The sequence below is a fragment of the Dasypus novemcinctus genome, chromosome 16, assembly GCF_030445035.2.
Source record: "Dasypus novemcinctus isolate mDasNov1 chromosome 16, mDasNov1.1.hap2, whole genome shotgun sequence".
Lineage (NCBI taxonomy): Eukaryota > Metazoa > Chordata > Mammalia > Cingulata > Dasypodidae > Dasypus > Dasypus novemcinctus.
The window spans coordinates 27,209,188-27,222,643 of record NC_080688.1 but is presented as its reverse complement, the minus strand read 5'-3'; the positions used below and the strand labels follow the sequence as shown (position 1 = coordinate 27,222,643).

The 13,456-nt window shown below is 41.1% G+C and overlaps 1 protein-coding gene across 4 annotated transcripts in view; it reads left to right on the top strand.

Annotated features, from left to right (window-relative positions):
• The window catches only part of PTPRM (protein tyrosine phosphatase receptor type M), an 805,217-nt gene that overhangs the window by 356,856 nt on the left and 434,905 nt on the right, over positions 1 to 13,456 (top strand). For all 4 annotated transcript variants that reach the window (XM_058277381.2, XM_058277380.2, XM_058277379.2 and 1 more), the window contains exons 6-7: positions 5,182 to 5,356; positions 9,854 to 10,147. In XM_058277381.2, the coding sequence (XP_058133364.1) occupies positions 5,182 to 5,356; positions 9,854 to 10,147 (469 nt within the window). The remainder of the gene's footprint in view (positions 1 to 5,181; positions 5,357 to 9,853; positions 10,148 to 13,456) is intronic.

The window sequence follows — 13,456 nt, the reverse complement described above, 5'->3', positions numbered from 1 at the left end:
TTTTTGCTCTCATTGCACTCTCCATCAATTCACCAAGTGTAGTTTACCTACTCATCATAAAACAGTTTTAACCTGGACTCCAGTTTATGTTTGAGAAGGAGGTGCAAAAGCAAGAATTTTATGCTGTCGAGCTGCAGTGACGGTGGTGGTTTTTGAATCTAACTCACGCTAGTGCATAAGACCCCACTCAACCCTCAAGATTTATTTTGAGGCTCCAGCAAATCAGGACACACAACTGCTGAGCAGCTGCAAAGAGCCACAGGTCCTGATGGCCATTGTGTTAGTTCCTGTAGCAAAGTACTACAAACTTCGTGGCTTAAAATAGTATAGATTTATAACCTTACAGTTTGGGAAGTCAAAAGCCCAGAAATAAATGTGTCAGCAGGACTGTGCTCCTTAGGGAGACTCTTGGAGAGATTGTTTCTTTTGTCTCTTACAGCTTCAGGAGGCCTCCTACATTCCTGGGCTCATGGCCCCACATTCAAAGCCGTCACTCCAACTTTTGCTTCCATCATCATATCTCCTTCTTCTGCTTTTGACCGTCCTGTCTCCCTCTTATAAGGACCCTTGTGTTGACATTGAACCCACCTTGATAATCCAACATCATCTTCCCATCTCAGGATCCTTCATTCAGTCACAGCTACAAAGTCCCTTTTGCTCTGTAGGATTCCATATTCAGAGATGCTGGGGACTAGGTTGTGGTATGTTTGGGGCCTATTATTCTGCCTAAACAGTCATGATGAGTTTGAACATTATTGCTCTCCCTTGGAAATAAGATTGGTTGTTTAGTTTTCGGGTCTGGGGAACAAATCGGTTGCTTTAACGGACCCTCATTTTTCTGTTCCACTCATGAAACAGTTTTTTTCCACCGAGGCTGTGATTCCTGGAGTCTGAAAATATTTCTTGAATTCCATTCATATTGTACCCAGGTGTGCAAAATAAATAAGATATGATCCCTGACCTCAAGGACCTTAGGTTCTGCCAGAGGAAAAAAGTGTCACTGCAGTATGCTGCACTCGATGTTGATTTTGTTTTCTAAATATCTTTACAATCCTCCCCTTCCCTGCTGTCAGCATCCCTCTTTTGGTCATTTGTTACTGTGATATCTTAAAAAAAAACACGATTTCCCTTGACATTGCTCAGGCTTCAACCCTCGTTCCTGCAGTCCACTACAGCACGTACAGAGGTGTTCCTAGCAGCCATTTGCCTAAACCCCATCTCTTCTTCGGCATCAGGATCAACTATCATCCTTGACATGTCATATTCCGTGGGGTCATCCAAGTTCTGCTCCTCTTTCTAACCTCATCACCTGCCATCCTGAGAAGCACTTCCATTCTAGCTGTGTGGAAGCAGTATGCTTCCCTCACCGTCCCTTGCTGTCTCCTGGCTCTCGACTCCTGCAAACTCTTGTCGCTGGGACCTCGTCTCCCCTCCGTCACTGCCTGTCACCTGCCATGCACTCTTCAAGCCCGGGTTCCAGGAGTGCCTCCAGGAAAGCCCTGACCCGCTCTCTTTGCTGCCTTTCCTCTGGTGGGCATCTCACTGCTCTGTCTGCACATTTACTGCCCAGTTGTCTGCTTTTCCAAGAAGCCTGTAAATTCAGTTAGATAAGGGATTGTTTCTTAACTCTGTACTCTGGTATATGTGAGAGTGTGTGCCTTGTAAAAGATCTTCGCCAGCTACTGACTGAATGAACTCTTGAATCCACGTACACCTGCATGACTTCCTACAAAACAGCTTGCAGATTTCCAGCAAAAGTCATGCCTTAAGATGCCAGTATAGGCTCTAAGCTAAGGTGATGCTAGTTGGCTACTTGGTTTATCTTTCTTATGTGCTAGATTTCAGAGAGATTGAATTTAACTCTCTGTGTGACTAAATACATGGGGCGGGGGAAAAAACCAATGCAGCTTATTCCTGAGAGTTCATGGGACTCATTAGAGCTGTGAAGAGTTGCTAATTTGAGGCTACAATAAGTCTGTTACATGAGGATACGTTAATTCTGAAGCAATTCCCTGCAACATATATATAAAACTAAAAAAGAGGTTTTCTTAAACATGAGTGCCCTCGGTACAGTCTTGGATAGCTGTGAGGTGTCAGTAAGTGCATACTTTAAATCGTTTTTGAATAAACATCCTTTTGAGAGAGGCGTATTCTGTTAGGAAAAATATGACAGGACTGTCGTAGATGTATATTCTGACTTCCTTCATGCCACAAGGATGTAAATAAATAAATAGCCCTGAAGCCATTTCTTGACCTTTTTTTTTGGTGATGGTGGTTCTTGTTAACAAAGCAAATACTGATATGAAACCTGCCTTTCTTTAGTGTTTAAATTTTTTTCCCTCTCAAACATCAGAGATTAGATTTTTTTTCAGTTTGAGAAAAAAGGCAAAAAATTTTATAGAGTAATAAAGTCAAAGATTGCTCCTAATGTTAGAATTTGATTATTTATCAATTCATTTTTTTGGCTTGGTGAGAGTGGGGAACTGAATATATGAAATACAGAGGGGGACTTTTCTCCTATTTTATTAATAAGTAAGGCTGGTTTTTATGTGCTTTTTATTTTTTTTTAATTAGTTTTAGAGCCTCGTTCTCTGTCAGATCAAATTCATAGGATTTAGTTAAAACACAACAAATACATAGGATGTGTACGGGACTTTGCATTCTGATTTATGGTACTTTTAGCTATGAACGACTGTTTGGGGAGATGACGCTGAAGACAGTGTTGGATGAAATCTTGCTCCCCACCTGTGTCTGCTGCTGTCGAGGGAACTCTGCCGATATGACCCTCCTTGGGCCGTTTTCACCCTGGGGAGGAGATGGGGGGTAGGTCCTGAGCTGGCACAGCCTGGCCCCCTCCTCTGGGGAGTGCAGGGCCCACAGGAGCCCCTTCCCTCCATCTTGTGAATTTCAAGGCAGTACCCCAACAGATTGGTGTCCTTGCATAGATTCTTCCAATTCTCAGGATGGCCCTGAAAGTGAGCCGTATCATCTCTTCATCGAGGAGAAGAGTGAGAGTCTACCAAAGTCCATGACTTTGAATGACCGTAGTAGGTGTGCAACCCTGTCCGCCTAACTCCCAAACTCACATCTGGTGGACTTACTGCCCGAGAAGGATCCCAGCTTTCCAAGGACTTTGCATCATCTAAGTCACTAAATAATACAAATGAGTTGCATTGTTCTGTAGCCAAGTGTGTGGATACCTATAAATACAAACTTTATTTTTAGGAGGTATCTGGGATTGAACCCAGGACCTCGTATGTGGGAAGTAGGCGCTCAACTACTGAGCTGCACATGTTCCCCAGTGAGAGTTCTTTTTTTTCTTTCCGTTTGTTTTTAGGAATTATGGGGGATCGAACCTGAGACCTCATACATGGGAAGCTAACCACTTGAGCTACATCTGCTCCAATATAGGCTTTTTATGATAGCCCACCAGTCTCAGAATGCAGAGGCTGCCTGTTTCTCCTGGTTCCATAGGCTCGCCCCCCTTTTCCAAAGCCTCTAGTTCTTTCTCATGGTCCTGGGCTTCCTGTAGTCTTTCCTCTGTGTAGAATGTGTTTCCTCCCACCCTCTCCTTGGCCTGGTTATCTCCTGCTTACCCTTCCCATCTCAGCTCAGATGTCTCTTCCTCAGGCTGGCCTCCCACTGCCGCCATCCCTAAAGTTGGTCCACTTTTCTGCAGGTCTCCTGCTCCGTTCCTTTATGTCTTCACCTGTGCTTATATTATTCATTCCCAGCCTGAACATCCAACTAAACGGAAGCCCCACAAGCACGGCAACTGTTTTTCTTTTGTTGACTATTGTGAGCCTGGTGACGGCACCTGGGTAGCATCCCTAAAATTATAGCTCAGTGAATAACTGGGCATTGTGCTCAGCGGTATTCATTAGCTTTCAGGTCTTTGTTTTTTGAATTTAATTTTAATTATCTTTTTTTAAAAGTTAGTAGATTACACAAAATGTTACATTAAAAAACAGAAGAGGTTTCCATATACCCCACTCCCCACCTCCCCATCCCATCATTTAAAAAAAAATTTTTTTGAAGCTACATAGATCACAAAAAATGTTACATTAAAAAAATAAGAGGTTCCCATATACTCCCCACCACCCACCCCCACCCCTGCCTCCCACATCAACAACCTCCCTCATCATAGTGGCACATGCATTGCATTTGATAAATACGTTTTGGAGCACTGCTGCACTGCATGGATGAATAGTTTACATTGCAGTTTACACTCTCCCCTGGTCTATTCAGTGGGTTATGGCAGGATATATAATGCCCAGCATCTGTCCCTGCAGTATCCTTTAGGACAACTCCAAGTCCTGAAAATGCCCCCACATCAACATCTCTAGCTTTCAGGTCTTTGTAACAAATTATAGAAATGAAATCTGTAAACTTCTTTTGGGGCTTTAAACTATAGGAAACGTAGACTAGATCCCCAAGTGTGCTTAAATAAAAGGCTTGCTTAATTTATGGGACTAGTGAAAGACAAGCCTGTGCCAGGCGTGGAATCTCCTTTTTGTGGTCTTTGGGGATATGAGCTGTAGAGAGGATCTTCTCTCCTGTTACATTTCAGTACCAGTGAATAATTAGTAAGCATCTATTTCCGCTTGTTTTGTATATCAAGGAGGACATGATAAAGCCTGGACTAGTTTGCAGGCCTTTAGCTGGCTTTTTGATGACTGGCCTGGTATAATATAGAATATTCTAATATCAAAATTACCCTTTTTAATGTTTTTCTTGATGAATTGTTTATTTGTTCATATATAAAATGAGATCAATAATAGGGCAGTGTGGGAGTTAATTATGTTTCCTAGCCAAGCATGAAAAAAATAAAATAATGTGTTTTGAATGTTGATAGTTTAGGAGCAAGATATCGAATTTTTCCATATGCTTTTGTCTCTCCCTTTGTTGAGCTAATTAAACATAACTAATATCTTGAAGGAGCAAAAGCAAAACATTTCTACCCACTTAATTTTGCGTCCCTCAATCTTTAAAGCATGGACCGGGGCAGAGTTTCAGTGTCTTTGCCCACTGTTCTCATGGAACAGTTGCCCCTAGATAATGAACAATTGACTTGAGGTCTGCATGAAAGTAAACAGCTAGGATATTCTGTGGGGTATCTGCATGTTTTGATATGACAGCTGACGTGGTTTCTTTTCATTCTCCCCACCCCCATTTATACAGGGCATCGATGTACGAGAGGCTCCCCTGAAGGAAATAAAGGTGACTACACCCCGGCGGTTCATAGCCTCCTTCAGTGTCGTGAATACGACAAAGCGAGATGCCGGCAAGTACCGCTGCATGATCCGTACCGAAGGAGGTGTTGGAATATCAAACTATGCCGAATTGGTAGTTAAAGGTATTTAATGTATTTTTATACCCCAATAGAGCCTATTAAAATAGACACGTTATACCTTTGTTAACTCATTATTTATTTAAAGCTCAAACTTACCCTTGTCTGTTACGGAATAGCGCTTCGATGACAGGCTTATACTGATAGATTGCATTTTATGTACAAATTTGGCATGTGAGCCATATTTTTGAAAAATGTCTTTTATTTATGTTGGTTTAGCTGTGTATGAAGAAATGAATACACTCTTGGCTATATATAGAGAGGTTACATATACACTTTTTTTTAAGGAATGAGGTTTTTTTTTTAACAGTTAGAAAAATCACTTAAAATGCAAAGATTCACCAGACAGGGTATTTACAATAGCAGGGTGCTTAATAAAATGAAGCAGCATCAGTATGAAAATGCTCAGTCATATCACACAATGTGTTAGCATTCACGTGGTCCAGTTAGGTTCTATTACTATATTTTGCATGACTGTAAAATTGAGTCATTATATTCAGGGGGAATTGGGGGGAGAAAGTGAGGGGAAATACGCTTCCTTTAGCTGGTTTAATTTTTGTGGGGGGTGGGAACTGGGGCTGAGGAGTTTATAGCTTTAAACTGCTCTCACAGTTTTGGGTCCTAGACAGAATAATTTGGTCTTTTAGATGTACCATGAGACATTTTCAGACAATTTGTGGCTAGTTATTGCTATTTTTTTCCAAGGCGAACAGAATGAGACCCCTGCTTTTTTTTTTTTTTTTTTTAACAATCTTTTCCCTGCCATTTGTTAAATAAAGAACAGAACATTGATCTCTTTTGGATAGGCTGTCAGCAAATTTCTCTATCTAGTAGTTAAGGATTGCCTGGGTCAGAGCCCAGAAAAAGCTATCTGGCCAGCTGCACTCCATGTCACCCTCAGAGTGACATGTGCTTCTGCTTCCTCATGTCTAAAATAAATATGATAATAGTCCCTTCCTTATAAGCTACCTCGATAGTCATTGGAACTGTGCACATGGGACAGTTAGGGAATGACGGATGAGGATAATAATGGTGATGGGTCTTAATCCGGTCCTGTATATCATGGCTCTTCATTTGGGAATGCACACCAGAGCTACCTTACCAGATTTTAAAAAATGAAAAGGCCTGCCCAGCAAATCTCCTCCTCTTCTCACCACACCCATCTTGAATCAAAATCTTAAGGCATAGCCTCTGGCATGAGGTCTGTGGATGACTGGGGCACTTGTTCTGTTGTGCCATCACCGCTGCCACTATTACCCACATCTGGCTTAGGAAGGAAAATGGTCATCAGTGAGCTGCATCGAGAATTATTAGCTGGAAGCAACAACTCACATTCAGGATACAGGCAGCACACCTCAGGAGAACTACTTGAATGATATATTTTGCCACATTAGATTCTTCAAGATTTGGGTTGGTGGTGAAATTTTAGCTAGCTTGTCTGGCTAATATTTGAATTTAGGTTTAATATCCTTAGCAAAACTTAAAAAAAAAGTTCATAGTCATACTCCCTGCTCCCTCTCTGGGAAGAGAGGAATCATAATTTAGAGAAGGGATGCCAGGTCCCCATCCATACAGGAGAGCAGCTCAGGTGCCCCTGCCCTGAGCTCTAGCTGTTATTATTGTTTACTTTTCATCTTGGCTCAGTTCTTCGTGACTGTTTCCCCTTTTCTGATTTATGCTCGCTATAATGCTCTACTGCTACCAGCCAATGCCTGTTTTATTGAGGCACCATACTTCATGATCAAAGTGATGCAAATCTAGTAGCTTCTCCAAACGTTGCCTCTGTGGAAAATTTAATTTGTTGGGAGTTATAAGTAAATCATAAATTTCTAGTTTTTCAGAACAAACATAAACAAGAAGAATGAATGGATTCCCATTCTCATTTGCCCAGCAAATTTTTCTGTCTTCTGACAGCGTAGTAGTGTCGGGGCTCATTGTGATAAAAATGTCCAGGTGCCTCTTTCACCACCACCGCACACTGCCACAGCCAGGGACAATCCACGGGCATTTGTGGCTCAAATCTGAAATTTGACTTTTCTTTCATTTAGACGCTTATAGCCTTTTTTCCCCTGTAGATTTTATTTTTTAAATGAGATAACATGTTGGAGTCTACTAGTTTAATAAATATTACCTTGAGACAATTAATTAAGAAGATACAATGACATTTTCAGGCTGCCTGTCTTAAAATGTAGCACTTCTTTTATATGCCCATGTCATATTTGGGGTGCTCATGTGTTTTACAAATGGAAAAACAAAGTCCGTGGAACTTATCGCCATTTTACGGCCACACTCTGATTTGGAGCCAGCCCCACAAATGAAACCCAAGTCATTTACTTAACTACCACCCTCACCCTCCCCATGCACTTGGTAGTGAAGGATATAAAAACGTTTCATATAATCTCCACAATATATCTGTGTGTCCTATCATTAAAAATAAAAATATGTATCAGGCATTTGCTTCTATATATCAAATTATATATGCATGCATATGTATATAAATTTTTCCTTTACTGACTTGATTTAAAATTAATTGTATTATATCCTTTCACTTCCACTAGGATGAAGAAGTATTTTAAATTGCTTTTTAGCACTTTGTATAAATTGAAATCCTCTCACCCTCCCTTTCTCTCCCCCACCCTACTTCTTCCCTTTGGGAAAATCGGTCCAAAATATAAATATTGACTTGTTCTTGTGCTGGTTTTCCCAGTAAACCAAAAGACCCTTTGGATGTCTCTGTCTGTTGTTTCTAGGTTCTAGTGGACTCTTTCATTTGATTAAATACATTTGATAATTTTCTTAACGGGGAATTAATAGAGAAAATATTCTCTAGCAAAAAAGCAGGCATTCAGGTCATGCCTATTTTAGGGAACTAGAAGAATTTAAACGAATTAGTGTGATCACTAACCTTTGTGACCTTGCTCTTCTGTTGTATTTTGAGCAGCAGTTCAACAACCCTTGCTAGCATTTGCAACTTGATAGTTAACTGCTCTCTCAACCTGGCTACATAAATGTCTTCAGATCAAAGGTCCATTTCACGTCTTGGTTCAAGGAATTCCCTGATGATATAAATGGATGCTAAATCATTGTGAGTTAAGCCAGAACTGTTTAAAGAAATGAAGAGCCAGGACAATGCTTAGTTTATAAGCTGTCAAAACAATATTTCACTAAATTTGTAATCGCCCCAATAACAACCATCCTTTGACACTTTATTGTAAGTCTAATGAGATTTCTCCAGCTATTTTAAAAAGTTATGCTGACTTATCAATCATTAAACACAAAAAAGAACACAGGCATGCCACTCCAACAAAGGGAATTGGGGTCCCTGTTTCCTTATTTCATTTTTCTAGACTTCAGGTAGGACTGGATGCCCAGAGTTCCCGTCCAAGGAACAGAACTATGATCAATTAGTGATGTCTGCTCTGGGAAAAGGACAGAAGAAGGAGCAGAATGCAAGGCAGGGGTGGCCAGTCCTACAATGTAGCAGGCTTTCTTTCCCATGAGTTTATGTGAGCTAAATTAGGAGTTAAAAACGAAAACACACCAAAAAGGCACAGACTACCTGTGGACTCATTCTTGAAAAAATTCACTAGATCTTAGTTTTCCTGAGATGGTCAGTCTTAAGACAGAAATATAGTTTTTTGTACAGTACTCTTATTTCCTAAGTTGATGACTGACATGTCTTCAAAGTCACTCTTGCCTATGGAATGCTCCCTTTAGTGTGTAGAGAGCCCCTCTTGACCACCTAACTGATATACCTGGAACCCTCTTTAAAATGAGATTGTGTATCTCTCCCTTCTCAGGTTTAAGCCATGAGAGAGACTTCGGTTTTAAACCATTAGAGAGACTCTCTTGGGTTGCAGTGTCCGCTTTTCATTTCTTATGCATTTTATCAAGGTGGACATGGCTTGTACTTTGCTTCAGAGATTTTTTTTTTTCTATTCAGAGCCTCATTACTGGAAGCTGTCTGAACAGAGGCATTGATGAACTCAATTTGCCCAGATGGGTCTCATCTCCCGTAGTTGAATGGGTCCATTGTGATATTTTGAGGGGAAGCGAGTCATCCTAGAAATACATTTATGATGAGATAAACTATAATTTTGAAGACATTCTTAATAAGGATGTTAGCAATAGAGTGTCTCCTAGCGCTTAAGTACTTCTACTTGAGAGAACTTTCACAAGTTGCTTTTAGGGAAGGAAAAAAAAATATCCTTTGATATCTTGTAGCAGTCTGAGAACAATGTGTTGTGTCCTAAAGCAAATTTGGGGGCATGCCCATATTTGAACGAACTTAGGGGTTTTTTAACATGGTTTCTTTTACGCCTTTGGAAGTTGTCCTAACCTTTGTCAGGAGCCTGTTTCTTATTAACGTGAACAGCATCATTCTCATAAATTCCTTTCTGAAACTTTGATACCTTCTGTATTTTGATAATCTGTGTCTGCGTGGCTCTTCTAAAACCGAATTCAGACGTCTCTGAACGAGGGCTCTCTGGTCTGACGTTTCAGAACCGCCTGTCCCTATTGCCCCGCCTCAGCTTGCCTCTGTGGGCGCAACCTACCTGTGGATACAGCTCAATGCCAACTCCATCAATGGGGACGGGCCCATCATCGCGAGGGAGGTGGAGTACTGCACAGCCAGCGGCAGCTGGAGCGACCGGCAGCCCGTGGACTCGACGAGCTACAAAATCGGGCACCTCGATCCGGATACGGAGTATGAGATCAGTGTGCTGCTCACCAGGCCAGGGGAGGGTGGCACTGGGTCTCCTGGCCCAGCCCTGAGAACGAGGACCAAGTGTGCTGGTGAGTAGAAGGACCCCTGGGGCTCCCTGGCCCCCTCTTGCTGGCGGCGTGGGTGTTCACCGCAGGGCTTGCCCTCTTCCGCCAGCTGCATCCGTAGCCTGTAGGTGAGGGGAGCATGCCTTAGCCTGCAGGCACGAGCCTCACAGCCCAGCAACTTTGGGAGCAAGGACCTTGAGGGCTGGTATCACTCAGCATGGCTCCATGTCCCCACTTTTTTCTGCAATAATTAATTGACACTTAACTCAGTATCACATGTAAGAATTGTTCTGATGTCTGCAGAAACTCTCTACTTTAATGACGTCCGCTAAGAGGTCAGACCCTCTTCTGGTCCCTTTATTTTATGTTCACTGTTAATGTGCTTATAGCCTGAAAGCGCTTGGAATTATTAGAGCTCCTCTTAGAGATAGCTTTAAGGCTGTGATTTTCTTGATGGGTATTTGTTGGAGGGGCTCCTTCCCCATGAGGGCACGGGGCCCATTTGTAAAAGAAGCAGGAGCGATGGGTGGGCTTCAGAAAGTCTCTAATTCTTAGGTGACAAAGCTCTACTTGACTGTGCTAAACCCTGTCTACAACCAGAAGGAAAGCATGGCTAAGGGAGACAGAAATGTAGTCTTAAAAAAATCAAAGGCCGAAGACGCTCCCATCAGGGCACTTCTGTCCGGCTGCTCTGGTAGGAAGTAGAAAGATACCAGGTATTGGGACACAGAAGCACTTTTATCATTTAAATGATGAGCCCCCAGGTTGACTTGTGAGCTGAGGCGAGAGGAGTCCATAAATATTTATGGTGTTAATTCACCTGGTAGTATTATTTAAGACAGTACGCATCAATATGTTTGAGATCTTTTTTTACGTTTTCAGAGTACGAGGAGCACTATTTGATCCTCTCTGGTAGGACAAAAAAATTATGAAAACAGGTGTAGCTATTTTATTTTTTCTTCATAATTTGGAGTATACTTTATCCACAGGTTCAAAACTCATAGAAAATTTTGTTTTAAAAAAATAAAGATTTTTTTTTATTAGAAAAGAAAACAGGTCCTCTTTTCTTCGGGGGGCACATGCTGTTAAGTGCGGTGGTCTGATTTGTATTCTAAGACCTTGCATCTATTTCCCAGACTGTACGCTTGCCTCCTCCCAGTAGCCAACAAGGCAGAGCCCCTGGGATAGCAGCTGCAGTTGTGGATGGCTGACCCCCCACAGCCTGTTTTGTTCATTCTAAGGAAAAAGGAATCTCATAATTCTTTCTCTTACACCCTTCTCTAAACCCTCTCAACTTATTTCTTATGTCATCACCAATTTTAATGCAAAGAATAGGAAAAGTTCCTATATCATTTGGGAATATCAGAATTGTCATATATTTAATAAGGAGACCCTATGAGGATCCCAAGGCAAATACTGTGACTCCATATTGCAGATAGGGAAATTGCATCTCACCTGATCTCCTGTCCACCTCAAAGCATGCTCTGTTATTTCACTTTAAGCTTACTTGAAGGAAACTTGTTTTGGGTATGACAACATGTGGTTTCCCTCTTTTCTCAAGAGAAGGTTAGAGTTGCATTGTTTAGATTGGACATAAGAAGTAATCTGTTACAATTAGTCATTAGCAATCCCAATGATTTAATGTATTCAGTCCTTTTTTTTCGCGTTTTCTCTTTTTGTGTGTGAACATTTCAGCTGTTGACACCATTGCTGTATATAGTTCCCATGAATATAATGAATTCATTTCTCTTTTTAAGAGCTTTTTCAATACTGCTGTGTAAAGACATAATTCTCAGAGACAGTACACCTTTTATAATGGGTAGGCAGTTCTTTTTAAGAAATCACAATCAATTTTGAGTTGATGTCTGTATGCCAACACTGGGCCCTTAAAGTATTAGACCTTATCTAGGCCAGGAGACCCAGTGATGAAACCTGCCTTTTCCTCTCACTGTTTGCAGACTGCAGTTGACACTGTTCACAGAATGTGGTCCACGTGTGCCACGTACTGGTACTGAATTTTTTTTGAAAAACTAGTTGAACAAGTCAACCTTAGAAAATAGAGGGAAGGATGTTAGATGACAGAGTCAAAGTTAAAAATAAGAAAGGGAGGCATGGTACATAAGTGAGAAAAGTAAAGTCGAATGAATTTTTTTTCACTGCCTGCCTATCACCCTTTCTTGACTTGAAGCTTTTGAGAAATCTGCAGATAAAATTGGTAACCCACTGTTGATGATCTGCATGAAATTGTGGAAAGTAGGGTTGAGTAAACAATAGATGCTAGAGACCAAAGACTGAAAAGGTTGATATTGATACTGTTTTTCAGATGGTTTCTGAGCATTTAGAGTAGATAAAGAGCCAGTCATGGAGTTCGTAAAACTGGGAGATACTGTAAGCATTTTGCAAAAGTAGTTGGAAAATATCCTTGGCTAGGTTTGAACACTGAATGAATCTAATAGGATCTGATAGGGTCCTCTATGGTTTAAAAAACCAGGAGAACTGCCATGGAATATGAATAATAAAATTTAGCAGCAAAACAATAAAAGAGGGAATGAGGATTTTGCTTAAATGAATATGAATCTACAATAAGAATTATATTGTGATATCAGCAATATAATATTAATGCCTCAACATCCCCCCCAAAAGTAAAAAATAAACAAAATAAAAACAACTATTAAAATCTTAGATTACATTAAAGAAAGCATAAACGCCCTTGAGGAAGGAGGTGATAGTCTGGTGCTACCAGTGCTATTTAGCGCCACTCTAATTATCACATTTATCCCTGGTCCCTGCATTTTAAAATAGCAGAAAATAGACTGTATCAAGGGAGAGCAATTAAGATAGAGGGTTCTGGAACTCTGTTCAACAATGAGGAATAGTGCAAAGAGCAGAGAAAGGGCATGGTGAACAACAGGATATCTGTGCAGATTTGGCAAGAGCTGAGTCATGAATAGCGAGTTTCTTGTGGCTGATGTGTTCAATCAGAGCCTGACATTGTAGAACATGATTTGATTTATATGTGCAGCAAAGGACTGGGCCAGTTGACTTAGAGGATCTCTTCCACATGAAGATCCTAGATTCATTTGTGGTTTTCTTTCCAGCAAGATGATCCATATTATGTTTCTCCCCTGAAATTCAGTTTCACTTTTATGTTATCCTTATCCAAATACTCCCTGGTTGCACTCACCAAGAACTTCTCTGCGGGCCAGGAAAGGTCCGTCTGTGACTTTTCTGAGGCTGAGAGCCAACTGGCTGGACTTGGATGCTGCTCAGAAGAAGACATGTGACTCTGGGAACTGCTTGCCTTCTTGGAGCCTCCATTGCTGCTCTAGGAAA